Source organism: Puntigrus tetrazona, chromosome 4 (assembly GCF_018831695.1).
Source record: "Puntigrus tetrazona isolate hp1 chromosome 4, ASM1883169v1, whole genome shotgun sequence".
Lineage (NCBI taxonomy): Eukaryota > Metazoa > Chordata > Actinopteri > Cypriniformes > Cyprinidae > Puntigrus > Puntigrus tetrazona.
In genome coordinates, this window is record NC_056702.1 from 7813141 (window position 1) to 7833799 (window position 20659).

The window sequence follows — 20659 nt, forward strand, 5'->3', positions numbered from 1 at the left end:
TTATAATTGAGATGATTATGAATAATAATGAGACCAATCTTAATTTAAAATGTTCTTATCTCTCTGACCGCAATGTCTCTATATGCGAGAATGAGGTTGAAAAAAAAAAAAAAAAAAAAAAAATAAATTAACAAAAAAAAAAACCTATTAGTGTTTGCTGCCCTTGTTTGCTTGAGCACATCACTCTAGGAGACGAGAAAGGGTGAATTTACTGCGCCAGACTCATTTTCACACCATTTCTTTCTGCTGACATAAGGAACATGGGGCGCTGGCAGATTATTTTTTATAGGTCAGATGTCAACAAAGAATGATCTACAGACACAGAGACTTCCAACGTAATGATAAATTCATTATGTGATACCGTCATGCATGCATTATCACAAGCACTTCAAAATTATCTTCTCCCTTACAAGGATTTGTAACTGACAGTCTCAGTATTAACAGGACTAGTATTAACAAAGGCACACTTGAAGCAAAATGGGACTCAGGACACAATGGATATAAAAAGTAAAAGAAAAACAAAACATTAAAATATTTGGCCTCGCAAAAAACTGAACAATAGAAATAGCTTGTTTGAAATAAAAAGCATGGCAGGCAGCGACATTCCAGTCAATCACAAATCAATCCCATACACTTTAAAAGGCAAAAAAATAAAATAAATAGCAACATGAGAATGCCTTTTGTTGTTCAGGTTTGAACACTCTGTCTGGGCCCAAAGGCACTTGGGAAGTCTGAGAGATGTTTGGCACAACCAAAGCTACAGTAGTCTTGAGCGAGCTTCAGATCTCTGCCTCTGCATTTGGATTCCCCTTCGGTGTGTCTGATCTTTAAATAGCAGCACACAGCTGCCAGTTGTAACCCTGTGGGAGTAAAGCTGTGAGCATGACTTATCGAACCCTGGACTTGGGATTAAGAGAACATGGGCCTGACTTCAAATCTCCTGAATGCATATCTGTATTGGATAAATAATATGTTCGTTGACTGTGGGGGGAGAGTGAGGGTAGTAATTTATTATTAAGAAATATTTGAGTTTGTTTTGTATATAATTAAGTAGAAAAAAAGGAAAAATAGTAAGGCAAGGGACATAATTAAGAGCTCATGTCATATGTAGTGGTGCATATTTCAAAGAGACACAATCTCTTCTTAATGAGGGTGACAGCATGACCATTGTGTGTGATATGCCACGCCTCAGTGTACGTGTGTGAGAGATGACTTCATTACTGCCATCTAGAAAGATTTAGTCTAAGTCTGTTTTAATGAACTGATGAAGATGGCTAGTCTGTCTGGGCTAGTGAAATGCACACCCTTTCTTTTGTGAGTTTGTGTGTGCACATGTCATGTTTGACATTAACAGTGCCCCTTCATGCAGTCCGACTGCCCTAATGAGCAGTAGGGCTGCTCATCTCTTCATTAATTGGGGAAAAACACACCATGAGAGCTTGAAAGAGTCAGCACAGAGTATTGCTGCTGCCTCTGCCAATACATTTCTGAATTTACCACGGTAACCATTATTTGTTATTTCTAGAGTAAAACTATGGTAATGTGACATTAGCCATTACTGTAAAGGACATTTAAAAGACAGAAACGTGGCACTTGATGTATAAGATACAGCTAAATTTATGTTTCTAAAATAAAACGTTTTTGAAAGAAGCGCTTGCTAAAATTATTTAAAAAAACAACAACATTAAAGCAGTAATGGAATTCATGCCAAATATTCTCATTGTCGGGTTTCGGCAAGATTAGATCACAGTTCATATATTTTCTATATTATGTTTGATATACATCTAAAATAATAAAAAAGCTATTCATCCATGTCATCTGTCTGCACATGATACATCACGATGACTGCTAGTAAAGACCTGAATTTTGGACAGAACTAGAGATATATCTTGTATGAGCCAGGCTTACATTATGCTATGATTTTTCACAGCATAATATCCTTATCGTTTTCAGAGGGCACAGAGAGGATATTAAGATATACATCACTTTCATATCTTCAGCGAACCTGCATTACTATCATGTCATGTTGATGTAATGTTTGCAGAGGGCTGAATATTGAGAGAATGTTATCTTCACATTCATGAAGAGGGGCTTGCTTGATCTCACTGCGCTTCTCTGCTTACTTAATTAGACTTTCATATCAGGAAAGTCAAAAAGCTAGTCGCTACCATTTTCCCCCCTCTTTTTTCCTTTCTTTCTTGCTAGGTTTGTGCAGAGAAGATTGTGTACGTTTAGTTAATGATGACGGGCAATATTCCAGCAATATTCCAACTCGGCAGCAGTGAGATTTTCATGCATTATTGAAAACACAAACCCATTCGAGACCAACAACTGCATTTCTTGTAAAATCATCCGAGCGATATTAGCGAAAAATCCATCATCCCCACTAAGATAGCAGGTTCATGTGCTGTTTTCTCACTCCTGTCATTCCCCACTTTTTATCTTGTCAACGTGGTCCCATTGAGTGCAGACTCAGGAATACCACAGCCGAGGAGCGTTTAACTTCAGTCACAGAACCACCTGAAAGATATGTCATTCTTTTTTGCCCTGGGACGCATTCGAAAATGTGTGTTTGTGGGTGTTTTTCTGAGACACATGAGTGTCTGAATGTATCAGTCTATGAGCGTGTGCTTTTATTCATAGGTGAGTCAGCGCAATCGTGCCCATGTTTCTTCTGCCTGTGGGTGTTTGGAAGCTGCTTTATACCTAATGTAGTCTGCTCACTGTGAAAGACAACATGAAACAGCATTCAAGATGCATTCAACGTTTATAATGTACCGTATATTTAGGTGACGCAATATTCCATGGCAAGGAAATATAGGACAAGGCTCAGTTTTATCCACTGGGATGTATTTTTACCATAAAAGTGGGCACTGTTATAATTTACAGCATAATTTGTCAAGGTTGTTTTTCTCCTGCAGACATGAAAGCTTATTGCATAGTATTTTAAGCATATATATATATAAAACATTTTAAATACATAACTATAAAAGTACATCAATGTTAAAAAAAGGTAACTATTAATATAAAACTTAATATATTAACATTTAACATACCCATTATATAGTCAATATTATCCATTTTGTAAAAAAAATCAATAAAACTATTATTATTATTATACAGATTTTAATAAATCATAGAATTATAAAAACATTGATAAATCTAAACAATTAAATAAGTATGCATTGTGCATATATAAACACACAGATAGATAGATAGATAGATAGATAGATAGATAGATAGATAGATAGATAGATAGATAGATAGAATCTCTAGTCTTTATGACATACTGTGTTCTTCAGAACCACATGAGGTTCATTCTTAAAACCAGGGACATTAATTAAAGTAAATAGGGGAAATGTTAATTTCATATTGTCTTTAAGAAGACTGCGTAATCATGTGTTTGTATATTTCCGTGTTTATATTTGTGTGTGAGATCTAACAGCTCTCTGAGAAGATAATTTAAACAGTAACAGACCATTTATCAGTCTCAGATATAATGTGTTTGAGCTCACTTGTTTTTTTTCTCTTCCCCAATCAAACACTTGCCTGGCTTTTAAATGAGGAGCTAGTAGCCATAGTTACCGGAGGAGGAGACGCAGACCATCCATCTCTCTCTCCTCACTGTGACGCTCTCTCTTTAATTTATGCTGCAGTGGCCATACTGCAGCGCACGCAAAAATGGCACCATTCCTCAACATAACTCCTTTCCTTCCTCCCTCTCTAGCAGTACACTTATCACGACAGCACTCTCTCACAGTCTGCTACACATTTATTCTTGTGTGTGAGTGTGTGTGTCAGTTTCAATTCCACCTCAGTTCACACACACATCCTCTCCACATCAGGAAAAACTTGACAAAAATTGCACCCTTTATGCAGTAACCCTCAAGTTACCACCTTAAAAAAGCTACACTGGCAGTATTATGCAACATTACGGTAAAACGGTAAAATCATATGGATCATATATACAATGGTATTCAGATGGTATTTACATGCTACCCCAAGGTACCTCAAAGGGATGGTATTACCATGGAATCTTTCTAATAAATGCCTGAACTCTTTCTATTGCTGTAATGTTTGCCCTGAATCTATTCAACCAGCACTGATGTTTCTGAAAGGAGCAAGAATTCGTTGGGTCTGGTGCTGAGTGGTATGTATGGTAATAATTCATTTATTCCCTGGCTGGAATTCAGTAAAGTGTTATTATAATAATAGTTTGATTCTTTGAGTAAGGCCATTTCAAATGTCTATACCTAGATTGTGTTTTTTGAAAAGGTCTGGAAAAACTGAATCCCCACTGAGTATCGTACACTTAAGGTGACATGTGACATATTTTGACCTTATTTTGAGGGAATTTCTGGACCAAATTAATTATTTTAATTGGAACCAGCCATAATATTAGCAATTATGTAGTCACTGCAGTGAGAATTAAATTAAGAAAAATACAACATAGTAAAGCAGGCCAAAAATGCACTGATACAGGTATAGCAATCAGAACTACTGCAAGATAAAATATCATTGTCCTTCTGTAAATATTGGAGTAAAACACAGACTGAAATTGGAAATTCTCCAATTCATTTAGCCCGAACACCCACAGTTTAAAATACAAGCTTTTGCTTTCAAAACTGTCAGCTTCAAGGGAACCATTAAAAATGTCACTTTATTTCGATACCTTGTCCTGTGTTGTCAAAAGACTTGTTATAAGCACAGCCAGTGGTAATTGATCAAAAGTGGTATTGTATTGCTAGTGGGCACTGCCTCATACGTGCGCCTTTATCCAACCAAAATTAGCTCTACGCTCTGGTAAAAACTTGAATGGTCTTGTTTCAAAAACTTCAATTTGTATACAATTTGATGACTAGCCTTGAATGTAATAGCAGTGTTCACATCAATCATTGTGAGTCATAGAGTGTTACTATAGTAACTGTGACAAGTAGAATTGTTCCACTAATGCCAGGTAAGCAGGGGTGTGCTGAATGTACTCACCGCGCTACTGCAAGAGATGTCTTTCACTTTGAGCCAAGCGAGATCCAGGGTTCCCTCTCCTTTATAGCACGACTGCAGTCTGTCCTTAATTCTTTCGTTAATTTCTTTCAAAGTGAACACGCATAGAGCCGACTCCTGAGATGACTCCTTGGGCCTCCTTTTCTGTCCTTTGGAGAACACGGCGTAAAGAATGTCATCATCGGGTCCTATACCCAGAGAACGTGCAAGGATGGTACCTGCTTTGGACAGGTAGGCTGCCTGCAGAAGGCGATACTCAACCCCACCCTTAACGCAACCGAGAGGAACCTCAACGTATGAGTTAAACGCGGTATCGTCCTTGCAGAGCCGCACCAGTTTGGAAGTGTACACCTGTTCACGCCCGGCTGAGGACGACCCAGTCGTTGGGCCTCCTCCCATTTCGGGCTGCAATGTGAGAAAATACACAAAATTTCCACTGCTAAACCCATATATGTAATAGATGTCAAAGTCTGGTACCACCGTGAATGTATCCGATGGGATTTTAATCATGGAGGCAACAAACTCATCATGGAAGACGTAGGCAAACATCCCATCCTCCTCAGAGTTACGGGTGAGCTTACGACTGGATATCGTCGGGAAGTACTCCGGTCTTCCGTCGACAGCTGTGGCCACGAACAGCTTATCAGGCGAAGCGTCACCGTACGACACAATGACCCCAAAAACGGAGCCACTCTCATTGACGCCAGAGAGGTAGTGCTCTTTTTTATGGAAGGGCTCTCCAAGTTTAAAGAGATCATCCAGGCGGAGGAGTTTGCAAATACCCTGGTACAGGCTACCGCAGGCCAGCAGCCGGTTCTCACGGTAGTCCATGAGCAGCATCTTGTTGACGTTGTTGGTCAACGTGAGAGGTTCGCTACAAGGTTGCACTATACGGGGTGGGTAGCAGTTCCGGTTATCCTCATCTGGACCGGTCTGATGTGACACCTGTACGTCCAACCCAGGTGAGAGTTTGTAGATGCGGTTCACTGCCCCAAGGTACACATTCCCATTTCTGTGGTCCACCGCAAGATGGTTAAAGGTCCATTCAGGGTATTCCACCCGGAATGTGCTATATTTCTCATGTACTCTGGATGCCGCTGAAGGCTGTTGTGGCCTCGTAGCCACAAGGGGGACCAGCAGGATGATGGTGCAGCAAGAAAAAGTGAAAAAGTTCCATCTCCCGTTGTGGGAAGCCATTGTCCTGTTGCCTTACGGGAAGAGTGTCTCTGTCCACTACTTGCTACCTGTACTCTGTATCAGTATTCAGGCTTCTCGTGAAGTTGGGGACATTCTGTACCTGCACAAAGAGAAAGAACAGAAGAATGTTAGCATTAAAGACATTAGCATTAGCTCAGACAGCAATAAAACTGGATACAACAATTCACTGTATCATCCACAAAAGATTTTGAGAGAAGGAGAAAGGAAGACAAATTATTAAAGCCACATGACAGCTTTCCTACCATTTTAAAAGCACAAGAGTAATTAGAAAGAGAAAGAGAGGTGGAAAAGGGCACTCTGGGAGCTCACACAGTTGGCATGAATGGATGCCATTCTCAATGGGATAATGCATTTTCCCCAGGAGTTAACAGCCAGGATGGGCACAATTTCTCTGCCTGTGCCCCACCTCACAGCCGGACCTCTGGCCCTCTAATTGATTTTCCCCTCAGTATGCGTTTTGCATGCTTTGCCGATTTTCTTCCATCTTTCCAGATAGCACAGTTCACCTGCTGACACAGCTGAAGGAGTGGCAGAGCTCACAGTCATGCCTGCAATGTCTAAGTAGTGGTGGGACCACAGGGCCAATTAGATAGAAATCGCTAATGGCTGCACAAAAGACAAGGGACAAAAAACAACATAGTTTGCTTCTTATACTTGAGAAAAAATAAGGAAGCAGTACAAATGGTAAAGGTCTGAACATGAATGCATATAGAGTATGGTATATGAAAGGCGTATTTTTAGTTGTAGAAAACGCTAATAGCAGTACACTAGGCTAGTACTTAACTGCAGAGGTTCACAGAAGATGTGAAAATCACTGCCTAGCCGTGTAGTGGGCATTAAGACGTTACACAGAGTAAAGAGTATGGACTCCACAGTAATGATTAGCCATTGAAACAGAAAGCAGAGACGCACTGGGGAGGGAGTGTTAGCCCACTCAGAGGCATAGGAGAGTAATAAAGAGTTAGGTACACTTTTCATTCTTTGTGAGAATGGTCCTGCTGCAGCTGTGTTCATGTGCATGGAAGAGAATGGTTTGAAATATAGTAGTGTGTGTAATCTGAGCAGTGGGGGATAATGTTCTCTGATAGAAAAGTCTAGCAAAGAACCACTTCAAAACACTACAGCAGGTATCATTTACTAGCGATTACATTTAAAGTGGGAGAAAACTGAGATGTGAGCCGAGGTAAAAACATGCATGAGGAAATGGTGGTCTAGTAAAGCTGAATCAAAACAGAAATTATGACCCCTCGGCTTGTTGGTGGGTTCAAACAGCAACCAAAAGACGAATCAGCATCCGTCCCATAAAGCAATTGCTTGTAAAAGCTCTATAATTAAATACTATTTTTTACAAGGATGAAGTAGAAAACATACTATAAACTATAGGAAGAGAACAGGAAATAATGGGATGAGGAATTAAAACTATATCTACCACACAAATACAATGGCTCAATTGACCTGTTGCTTGTTTACTCACAATTAGGCTATGGCTCCAACAACTTTGAAATATTAATGTGCAGATATCTAACTCTTGTAAAATAATAAGCAGCGTGGTTCACAAGAGGCTTCTCTGTGCATGGTTGGATGTTAAGTATCCATGCCAATCTATGGTGGCAAAATATTTTAATATGCATCTAGTGCTGGGCTTTAAGATCAGCTAATCTGCAAGGTCATCCAAAAACAGGAGTTCATAATTCTAGCATCTTCCCATAGGTTGCTTTAGGAGATTGCCAGTTGGATTGCATACAGCATTCCCAGTATCTTGAACAGAAACATGAGTTGACCTCCAGACCGGAGATACTCCAACAGTCCAGCATGTTGCCAGTTCTTCTATTGGAAAGCTTGTTTGCAACACACACACACGCGGACTGGAGACCACATGCTGAGTAGCCACATCAAAGGGTGCTAATGAATTCATGTTTAATACCACACACAAGCAGCATCTCTGGGAATGTGAGGAAACGGCACATTTAGGGTTTAAGCTGTGTGTGTGTGTTCACTTGATAAATAATTGGATATTCATGCTTCTCATTCCAATTCTTTGTCTTTCTAGGATACAACTGCGACAGTGAAGTCTCACTTGATGCAGTTTCTTTTGTGCTTCCAGAAAACCAGCACAAATAATCAGAGTAACACAGCAATAACAAGAAAATGTGTAATTGCGAGTCAAAGGCATTTTTTAAAAGGACTGGACCACAGAACTGGAAAAAGCTCTATACTCAAGACAAAAAGCAAGATACAGATATATTTATTTCAGTCCATTATGAGCTACATGAAATAAAACAATCCAGACTTCAAAAAAGATTTCTTAAGCAGTTTTGTGGGTGCATTAGCATTTTTACACTGCGTTCTCAGATTGAATCTGTTGTAACAAGCCTATGTTTCCCTGTCTAGGCTGTCTCTTTCATGGCCTTCTGGCTAAAATGTGCACCAATTGCCAAACACCATACGCTCCACACTGGGCACGAGTATGGCAAACTGAGTTGACACCAGGCTGCTTAAATCCTGGCTTCGAGTTGGGTGGGTGGATACTGGCAGCTGTAGATTCTCTATTTTCATGTTACTTTTTGCATTTTGAGCTAAACTCCAGGCCATCCGAGTGCCAAATGAGGTCAAGTGAAGGTCTCAGAGACCAGTTGGCGGCATTAATTGACATAGGTCCAAAAAAACTATGGAAAAACAATAAGCAACTAAATTCACCTAAGACCAGAGTATTTGACTGGAGCCTTTCCAGGCTTTGCAAACACTCGACCTTGAATTTCATCAGATGTGTATGGGAGGGGTTGGGGGGCCAAGGGCATCTGAACAATCTCGAATTTATCCTCCCTGATCCAAGAGCATTATCTCAGAACAGTGCAATTCAACTTTGATTACGGCATGTCACAAAATCTCATACTCTATGACACCCGCACAGGCGAAATCACGCATACACACAGATGCTTACACACACATCCTCCTGTTCGACTTTCATTAGCACAGTCTGCGCTTCTCATCCCTCTATGGACAGATGGAGGGATTCATCCCTGATGTGGGTCTGAAGGAAAGGGCGACAGAAGGATGCTAGGAAGAAAAGGAGTTATGTTTACACACCGAGCACATACAGATAAGGGTTTTTAATTATCTACAGCCCTCCCAGAGGGCGATGGAGCCCTGCCCACCAAAATCTGATGGGACATCAGGATGCTCAAAAGAGAGAGAGAGCAACAAAAAGGTCACTCAATACGGATAATGTGTAATTCACTTACTCCTCGGTGTCAATTAAAATCAACATAATATGAAATTTTACAGGTCAACATGTCTATAAAATCTGATTTTAAATACATCAGAATGTACAGACAGAAATATCTTACTATTATTTTAGGATTGCCATACTGGATTAAGCTGCGTTTAAAATTATACATACAAAAAATTACCCATTGGCAATTAAAGCACTTTTCACACAGAAAGGATTTTTTATTGTTGAGCATAGCACAACGTCAAAGTGACGTTAGCATTAGTGCATTGTCATTCGAACCGTTGTATTATTGTACTTGTGATAAACTAATGTCTGCTTGGCTCAAACTTACTCAGTTATTTAGAGAATTCATCAAAACTATAGCTCTCCCTGAATCGTGGCATTTCAAAGCAATGGATTGAGACCAAACGCTGGTCAGACAAATCCAGTGGATCTGAGAGACATGTTGACATCTGCCTGTCCTCGCTCTCTCTCCCATTTCCTTCTTTCTATTTCCTCCCTTGCTCTGATCAGAGGGACCGTAATCCTCCACAGCAGCTCTCGGTTCAAACAGACTCTGTCAACCGCTTTCCATCCATCTTCCTCTCCCTCGCTCACACACATACACAAATCACTTCCCTTCGCTTTTGCACAAAATGCATTTTTCCCCTCTCTCACCTTTATCAAACAAGTCAGGGTCTTACTCCAAGATGAAAACGTGTTTGTCAGGGGTGCTTTCTGCCTTGAGCGGGCACATGTCTCCTGCAGACCATAAAAAAGATACTGTGGCCGGCTTTACTGGCTAACACACACACTTCACACAGACTCGCATGGAAATGATAAACGATCAGATAAAGACACGCACTCAATCATGCATGAAAGCACATCAACATACCTTCTCTTTCCCACTCGGTCTAACCGCTCGCTATCTGTACTGATGCCCAGTGTCATGGGCGTTGACTACACTGAATGTTATCTTCAGATAAAGATGTTTCGATACTGTTAAGAGGCCTATTGAAGACCTACTGATCCTTTTTGCCATTATCCTGTTATTAAGTTAGACTCCGCGCTGCTTCCTGTAGCTGTTTGCCATGCCCAGCTCACCATATAAATAAATGGTCTTATTTGTCACTCGTTATAATGACTAGATGAGGTCTTGTATTCAATTAACTAATGTCTCAGGAAGACCAAAGAAGTCTGCAATGTTAAAGAGATGGCTCATCCAGTTCTGTCATCATACACCAACTGTAACGTTACAAACCTGCACAACTTTCTTCTGCAGAACACACACAAAAAAAATTGTGTACCATAGAAGAGAGTGAATAAATGAAGAATTACTTGGGCAATTGTCCATTTTAACAAGAACTCAAACCCTTATGTGCTATTTCAGAGGCATTAAATACTTCTTTTCTTCATTTGACATTTATCCAGATTACAAAAGACGAGCAAGCAGCCCAACAACTGTGTGGAAATATACAGACGCGAGACAAAACAAGTCTGTCTGACATCTGAATTAAATACTTAATTCCTTAAGGGTGATTGTGCTTTATCAAAGCTGGACCAAACATACAAACACACCAGTAATGACAATTAACACAAAACTAGATACAAAAAAAAAGAACATTTACACAAAATTACCTTGAAATAACATTAAAAAGTCACTATTCAAATGCTTGGGCTCATTGATATACTGGTCTATCACCAGTCTTGAAAAAGTAAACATGTTTCCAGTTTTCAAGGGCTGCTAAAATCCTAACCAAGTATATCTTTCTAACTCCCAAATGATGTTAAAAAGACTTTAGACAAGAGAAGCAGAGCTTGTAGACAAATCAGGCCTTTCCTCTTTCACCCAAAGGTCTACTATTCATGAGTCTCAACACGTTCCACACATTCCCTCATTCTCTCTTCACTTTCACATATAAAATGCGGGCAGCTAAAATCATATCCTTGGTCAGTCACACCACGTTAGACCTACACACTGAAACTTTTATGTGCTCTCCTCTGGCTTTTCTATGTTCTTTCTCTCTGCTCTCTCTGTGAACTTTTTCTTTTTTTTCACACTACTTGATTAGTTTTCAATGGCATTCATGAGAGGTCACCTCTCAGTGTTTAAGAGGAAGTCTTATTTATGATCCCAACCCTTGCTGTGAGACAAATGCACAGTTCAGCACCTTAAATCAAAATGTTAGCCACTTTCACAGCAAATATATTCAGCACACTAGTGTTAAAAATATATTTTAGCTGCGCTGTAGGCTTATGAATTGTATGTGAAATAAAGAATGGCTAATGTGAAATATTGCCAATTGGTCCGAAAAAATATTAATATTAAATTACACACACACACACACACACATACTAAAATCTTTTAAATAAAGTATTTGTAAAAATGTAAAAGATGTAAAATATTCTCTGTCACCAATGCACAGCCTGCTCAAGAATTGAAAGTGCTGACATATAACTGCATACACACACAGAGTAACATGCCTTCGTAGTGTACACACATGTGAACGGCAGCAGTGATCTGTGTGGTGGGGGTCAATGGGGGTGCGAATTTGATTTCTCACCCAGACTGAAGGCTTTTCCCTTCAGCTTTCCTCAAAGCAATCCTGGGGCATTTCAGAGGCACTGATGCAGGTAATAAATCAGAGATCATAAAAGTTCATTTCCCACACAGCAGAGTCTCTAATACAGTGCTGATGTGTGCTGGGCCAGCCGGAGGTGGGGTCTGACTGTCATCACTGCACGCCACATTTCATCAACTAAAAGGAAAGATGACTACAGGTTTCAGCTGACTTGAGCTTAGTTTTGTCTTCAATAATGAATGTGACTAGATGGCAACAGCTGGCCCTAGATCAGTAACTGAAAAGCTTCCTAGTATTTTTTTTTTTCTTACTATGGAACCAACAGTTTTCGCCCAAAGGCAAACCGCATAGTCAAAGTGAGCTGAATAATGAGAGGTATAGAGGGCAAACATGTTTATTTAAAAAAAAAAAAAAAAAAAAAAAAAAAAAAATCAACAGCCAACACAGGCCATATTAAGAAAGATGTGGGAGATATTCACATTTATTTTGTAAACACTTATTCAAAGCAGGGTATGAATGACCTTGGGGTTGTTAGTGCCACGCTCTACAAAATGAACTGGTTTACATACAGTATTAATACTCAATCTCATCCAATACAGTGCTGGATGAACTGGACCTGCAAGATTAACAACTTAGACATGAATGCCTGATAATCACAAGCTTAGAACTGATTATTATAAACCATTAAACTGTGTTTTTAATTTGTGTGTGTGTGTGTGTGTGTGTGTTTGGATGAAATAATCTTGGGATTGGGGCCCTGATACACACGACTGGTAATCCAACTTATATCCTCCCATTCTCCACACACAGACGCACCACATTTTTCCTTAAGTGGAATCTTGGGAGGCTTTCCCCCATTAAATTCAAAACAGTCTCCAAACTCCAATTTAAATAGCAAAAATCTATTTGAGAAATGTAAATCTTGTCATTCACCATATTTACACCACGTGTGTGTGTCCAGTTCTATTTTGCAGACCTTTCCTCAAAATAAGTACATGAAATGTGGGAAAGAATCCATTTGGAGCATTGCATCAGTAACAATAACTATATTTGCATCCACACCAACAGACGACACTATGCGCACTACGGTTTTGTCATCTGTTGGTTCAATGTTTATATCATTCATAATTTTAAAAAGTAATTCCAACAATATCATTCCCCTGCGTCGTTATCATTACAGCTGTGGTACGGACTTCCCTGCTCTCATAGAATTAAAATGATTATTAAAATTATCACTAAAGTTATTGTCCTCTGGGAGAACGGCCCTTAAGACTGGAAAGAAGCCCTGGCCATAAACCATGTTTCCTCTTGGCAATGATCTGATGAAAGTGGACATACTTTAGAAACATGACCGCTGAATTCTAACACACTTATACAGCAATAAAACCCTGTCAGTAGCTTTTCCTTTAAATCTAGCATTCTGAAGGCAGATGTGTGCAGATTCAAAGCCTAAAATAAATCACTGCCCAACTGAAGTCAATTGAACACACTGGAACAGCTTGGAAACACATTGTAATAGCCAGCAAGGCTCCAAAGCACGGTTTTAAAGAATCTGTCAGCTCCACCTCTGTTCTAAGAGAAAACCCATTTTCTTACAGACTCACACAAGTGATAAATCACCGCCTCAACATTAACTGTGAGACCAAAGGGAAGAAAGGACAGAAGGAGAGAGAATAGAGATGGAAACGTTTTTTTCCAAAAGGTCACAAGAAAAGCAGCTAAAATTGTGCCTCTAGCAAAACAACAACAACAAAAACAACTATGCATGTCTGTGTGTATTATTTCTTGGTGCAACATGAGAGACAAATCAAATATCAAATAACATGAACAGTCGGCAAAGTGAGCCAGTATAATCATAAGGCAACAGAGAATTTAAGAACAAAAGGGACCATTTTTGCATGCATGGAATTTTATTGGATTTCTCCACCCCATGCAAAACAAATTGATTTACCTTGTATTTCAAGACTGGTTATATTAGCGCGATTGTGATAATTACAGCTGGTTTTGGAGGAATCATGCTGCGAGTCAATATCTGCTTATGTCAAATCTTATGAAGTTATTCTAATAACACTATTCAGACAACCATAGCTGTTAAATTACTGATAAGAATGAGTTAAAAAAAAAAATGACTCACTCATTTAGAGGCATTTTGGAAGACTTACATTTAACGTCTATGAGTCATCAATAAACAGTGTGCGTGTATGCGCGCGCTCTTTCTCCCGCTCTCAAACGCACACTCAAAAAAGCATTATTCCTTTACTTCCCACTCCAAGGCTCTATGGTCCAGATGCATCCATTAAGGCAAAAGCAATGCAATGCCAAAAAACCATCACTGTGTCTGCACTATGGTCAAACTGACGCTCAATACTGCCATTCAAGTGCTGATGACAAAGACGTTTACATGAGCACACACATACGCACAGAGACCCACATGCATTTAGCGCGAGTGAAGATGTCACATTGGTAATGGCCTGGAGGCAAACCGTCATGGGTGTCGTATGTAGAGATAATGAAGAACGAGAGGCACACAGAAGCTTCTTTGATGAGGGCTAGCCGTGATGTGCTCACTTCCATCCACATGCGTGCGAGTAGACAGATGAGCTATTGTCCACCGCTGGTAGATTACACACCACTCGAGCGTCGCAAGTGGCTACAAAAACATATGCAGATGAGCCTCATCAATATGCATTTTATACGAATCAAAATGTAAATGCGGTCTGTGGTTGCCTGCGGAATCACTCGCTGAACTTTCTGCCCCAACTTTCTCATTGAATGAGCGACGGGTGCCGCTGCGCCTGGCTTTCTGCGCCTGGCCTGACGCCAGCACTCTTCTCCTCCTCATCTGCGTGCAGGAGTCGGGACAGGAAGATAGCACTCCATTCTGTTTTCTATTTACCTTCCTCTCTCGCTCTGTTTGTCAGAGCCCTTGGCGTAAACACGCAAGGCTGCTTTCGAGTCCTTTCAGCAGGGGCTCCTGTGGTTTGGGATGAAGGAAACGTAATCCATTCCTCTTTTCTTTCCCTCTCCGCAGTTGGTCAGGCTGTTTAGTTTGATTTTCTACATGCTTAACCGCGTCACATTTCTGAATCCAAGGGGTCTCAGTGAGCGTGCATGACCGCTCCCCAGAAACTAAATCACAGTGACACTGGAAAAGTGGAAATAACCTGTGTGTTTACCACATTTACCTTCCTTTTTACTCTAAGAGGATGTTCCATCCCATAGCACTATGGTGACATGAATCGCTCTGACAAGATTCTAATATCACCTTCATTCAACTTAGCTGCGCCAAATAAGACGACTTGTGAAGCGCGTCCAATGAATGCATGAAAACGCTTATCTTGAAGGAGCTGGAAGAATGTGGGATCCCAAGGGCATAAAACGCTGGTGGGGAGGATCAAGCGACAGCTGTAATTTCTCGTCTGCAATCCCTGAAATGTTTGGAAATACAACACCATTCATAATGCTGGAAAACATGTCAACTCCTATAAAACAGGAATAAGGCTTAATACTCAGCTCAGCATTCGGTGTCCGATTTCATTCCATGAACCATGCAGATTTGAGACAAGTTTGGTCATTCCCCCTTGCATTTTAATCAACGCTCAAGATGACAGACTCACTGGCGCCCTCTAGCCCACACTGCAATTGTGATTTGTATGTGTACGTCTGTGTGTGGGGAGGTACATTAAGAGGGATAATGGAGCTAAAAAGTCATGTTTCCATGGGAACACTTATAGATGTGTGAGTGGGTGGCAGAGGGACTGAAGCTCAGTGATACAACGAAGATGCTTAATGCACAGAACACAGAGAAAGAAAGCCACATACACAATGACAGACTGACTAAACAAATGCAATTGCAGACCTACACACTGCCGAGCGTCAGTGCATCTGTTATATAGTATAGACATTCACAACATGGTTGCAGTACGCTGAACGGATGCATCTGTACCTGCACAAATCAAAACAGCCAAAAACATGTTAGTTTGTCTACTCTACTTACTGTCTAGGGGAATTAAACCCAACCTTGGCAACCCAGAATGCACAACACCAAAGATAGATACACTACGGTCTATCTCCCAGATAAACACTAAACAGACTGAAACCAAAGTCAACAGGAAGTTGACTCACCTAAATACATTTCACTGTCCTAACAAATGACAAGTACATCGTTTGAAAATCCTGTTTTCATGTCTTGATATTAATAGCGAAATAGAAATGGTTTATGACATCCTGAAGACAACTGAAAGATAAAGCAAAAGGAAAACCAGTATGACCTTCTTGCTCATACATCATACAAAACTCGTACATATTTGCCACTTTAAAACTGAGACTTGGTGGACGTTTCAAACAGCGAGTTCACTACAGAAGGAACAAGATACGTATGCCTGTCTGAAGGTTTTTTAAAATCATTTCATGCATCTGAAACAAAACTAATTTATTACCTGTCACGCATGGCTTGGCAGAGGCAAATATAAAAGCCGGCATAGAGGGATGTTTTCAATATAATCCTCCTGACCTGACCCATGGGAAGATCTGCACCAGAAAACTCTGTTCTGCTCTCTTTCCTCAGGTATATTACTGAAACTACTACATTACTGAAAGGTCACATCACCAAGTTCATCGTAACAATGTTCCAAATTTGGAACAACCTAAATCCCTTTCACAATGACACTGTACTGACAGCTGCTAGTAGCATTCCTGCAGCTGGATGACTTTTAATAAGGCACTCATATTCTCGTTTCTAAAAATTAATTACAAAGAAAACACTTTGCAGCAGCATAATGTTTCATCATGAACAAAGTGAACAATCATCACCCAATAAAATAATTTTAAAGCAGAAAAATCTCTGACAATGTTTACAAGCAGCTCTTGTTTAAAAACCAATGACTTTTTTTTTCCCCAAAGTCATTGAAAAAAAGCTCATGATTAGATTTTAACATCTAACCTTTGATTTACTAGCACACGTTTAGCCACCAAGCTAAGATCACAAAGCATGTGCGTATAAAGTCTAACACTGAACTTTAAACTTAGGTAATAACTCCACCACAATAATCAAATTCAAAGCTTTGTCTTGCTACATTTGCATCCCTGAATAATCAGCTCCACTCAAATGAGGTGTTAGTGAAATTTACACGTGCAACCTACAGAAACATACTATAAACCCAAGGCCTAGATTGTTAAAAAAAGGCTACACAAATGCAGAAAGCTTGTGGTAATATAATGGGACTCACGTGTACAGCAGCGGTGAAAGGAAGAGGAGTTTCTCACTGGAGGAAATCAGTCTCTCCTCATTATCCACACAGACACACACGCTCACGTACTCACCATCACGCACACGCGGTGGGACATGGGGGACGCACAGCACGAGTCTATTCTAAAGATGTCACAAGCAGACAGAACTGTCACTCGCAATTCACACATTTACCTACAGACAATCCCATCCAGTCACACAGAGAACCGCACATGACATGAGCCTATGTGCATGTGCATGGACAGATCTGCAATACCAAACTTTCTCTAAAACAAATATTTACTTTTGCAAATAAACTTTGTGCTCTGCCAAGGCACAAAACACTTTCAAGGTACAAGGTTAATTTACTTCAAAGAAACACTGCATGTTAAATACAGAGGACAAAAACCAAGGACGCGCGTTTGTTGCTAAGCTAACGGAAATAGCAGAATGATGAGTTGTAAAAACTGTTGTAGTAACCTAATCATAACAGAAGGGTTAGGTATATGGTTCATTTGCTCCAGCGCACACACGCAAACACGTTTTCAGCAGGCCAGTAGAGGGAAACAGGCAAACAGAGTCTCATTAAGCACAACAAGATTACAAAAATTGATTTTTCTTCCTCTTAGATTCCTGTTGGCTATTGTGTCTTACAGAGCCGTTCGAACAGCACACATCTTTAATCAAAGCTCATGCAGTTCAAGATCATTTTCCTGAAGTCAGCTCATCAAGCTGCTAATTAATTGGGTTATAGGTATAGATAAGCAAGATATAAGCATTCTCACAAGATACAGAACAGAAAGATCTATATGGCCCAAAATACGGTCAACACCAGCAATAAAGCTGTGTATAGAAATGCTATATAGTTCTGTATATATTGTGATATGCAAGTATACTGTGTGTGTGCTAATAGTTAAACATACTTGATTTGCTATATATGATCTATGGCTTTACTTGTGTGTAGTGTATATGGGCAGATGTAATGGTGTGGATATAAAAATAATGAAAGATAATGTAAATTAATCCTTACAAACAGAATGAGAGGGGTTTATCTTCAGTGTTTTTTTTATGTCAGCTACCCATATACTGGAAGGATCCAGTTGGATAAAACTTTATTAATCAAGATGCCATTATATTGTCATTATTCTCTCCATAACCACATCAATTAGAGACCAAAACAGAGCAATAGCCAAACTCAAACACAGGTGCTGTTGTCTTGGACAGCAAAAGCAAAACTTAAACCTGATTGGCTGATACAGCCCATCAACAACCTATAAGAACAGAGGGGGCGGCTCTTCTTTGAAAAAGCGGACAGAGAGAGTCATTCACCAGTTCCCAAACCAGTCATTCAGCCTCATGTCAACTCCTCCGAGTTCATACTAAAGAGTGAACACATCCCATTACAGTCCAGTGGGCTCTAATCCTAACAGCTACATTTCAAATATTTTATTAAGTCTTACTCTTATATCATTAAAAATGCCATGTTGACATTCAATGAATTCAATATTCCATTCTATCTCCATTCTCTATCTATTCTAAGCTTATCTCTTTGACAAGCTTTGGCCAAGAAAGGAAAGGTTTTTGAAAAATGTCAGCATTATATTCATCCTTGCTGATAGCACTGTGTTTAAGGTCTCTGAAAGCTCTCTGGGGGCAGAGAGACAAGCAGACTGTCACGCGTTCAAGGCTGAGACGCCACTGGAACGCACTGAAATGATTAAGTTTCGTGTTTTATCACAGTCTGATGGTACTTGCTGTTTCTCCTTGAAACTCAGGGGCACTCTGACTGCAAAAGCTCGCACTTAACACATTTATCCACACCTACACTTTTAACAAGCGGATGCAAAAAAAAAAAAAAAAAAAACTGCCATATTGTTGCATGCAAATGCACTCACATACTGGCATTCACCTATAGCTTTACTCTATTAAAAAAAGCAAGCCGTAATTGGCAACATGCGGACACAATATACACTCAAAGTACCAAAGCCTTGCTTCTTATCAGCCTCTAAAGAGAACAAATTCCACTCAGTTCACAAAAGCTTAAATACTTCATTAACACAATCTTCATGAATTCATAATTCATAGGCAGAAACCTCCAGATACAGTCAGCGGCTGTGAACACTGTGAAGTCCCACTATGAATAGAATCCTTACTGAAATACCACTCACCACGAGCGAGTGAACTCCTCTGATTACTTCAGATTCCAGTACAAACCCCACAGACTCACACTCTCAGCCGTATAACAAAACAGTTCATGTTTAAGTCGATCTGCCAATTCCGTGGTTGGCAAACAGCAGTGATGTGTTGCTGAAGATGATGCTCAATTCCACATCTGTGAGGACTGCATATACAAACTGAACATCAGAAACGTGCATTAGATGTGTCCTCGGCTGATCTGTGCTGCATTGAGGCAGTCGGAAGGGTTTGCAGATGCTTTACACAAAACATTGGCTCAAATGGAACTGGTCAGCGACTCCTTCAGAGAACAAGAGTCATGACATTACTGCAGCTGCCCCTCATTTCACATGTAAATTAGGAAAAACTTTTGACCCACCCGTAATTGCAACTGTGTGTGTAAACAGACCAGTATAAACAATGCGGATAGATAGATAACGCGTACCATCAGGGGCGCATAAAACGGACCTGTATATTCCGATGACCGCGATTAAATTAATAAAAATTACGCACGGTGACCGACAATCGGTGTCAAACCCACAGTGCTTGCACATAACAGGCTAACGTCCAGAAATGCTGGAGGTAAAAAAAATAAAATAAAAAAACTCACGTACGATAGCCGCTCATTCTCCACCCTGCGCCGCCAGGTAAAGCGCGCGCGCGCTGAGAAGAAGCGCTCACGCACGCGGCGGAGAGCAAGTTGCGCTCTCTAGTTAACGCTCTCGGGGCACAGCCGCGTTGCTCTAACGCTCTTCTCGCTGAACACTTTTAACAGTCGTATGCGCACTGTTTGCAGCGTTTCGTCTCGGGGCAGCCATAAAGAGCGTTTCCGAAACGGAGAAGCATGTGCGTTAAAATAATGAACATCACGCGAACTGCGTCAGCTCCACTTTGTACACTAAAATCACCTCTTAAACCCTGTGCGACGAGACAAACTAAACGACACAGTCCAATCTAAAGGCGTTAAGTCTTTTAAACACATCTCAGCCAACACTGGCAATTGTTTAATTTAATTCTACTCAACCTCAAGCTGGTCCGCACATGCATGACTTTCTTCCGTGGAACCCAAGATCTGATGTCAAGGCATAATATTAGCGACTGACAGCCTTAGTCGCCGTACGATGAAAGTGAACTGGCTGTGTGCCCAGCATCTGCTAACCAGAAAAGTAAAACGGTTCGGAACACGAGGTTAAGCAAACGATGACAGAATTATCATTTTTTCAGGCGAACTATCCCTTTAAG

At 40.3% G+C, this 20659-nt stretch overlaps 1 protein-coding gene across 6 annotated transcripts in view; it reads right to left on the reverse strand.

Moving 5' to 3' along the window:
* The window catches only part of plxna4 (plexin A4), a 190967-nt gene that overhangs the window by 162058 nt on the left and 8250 nt on the right, over positions 1 to 20659 (reverse strand). For 3 of the 6 annotated variants that reach the window (XM_043237068.1, XM_043237066.1, XM_043237072.1), the window contains one exon: positions 4987 to 6301. In XM_043237068.1, the coding sequence (XP_043093003.1) occupies positions 4987 to 6201 (1215 nt within the window). In that variant the 5' untranslated portion in view covers positions 6202 to 6301. The other 3 variants (XM_043237070.1, XM_043237071.1, XM_043237067.1) reach the window with 3 other exon arrangements.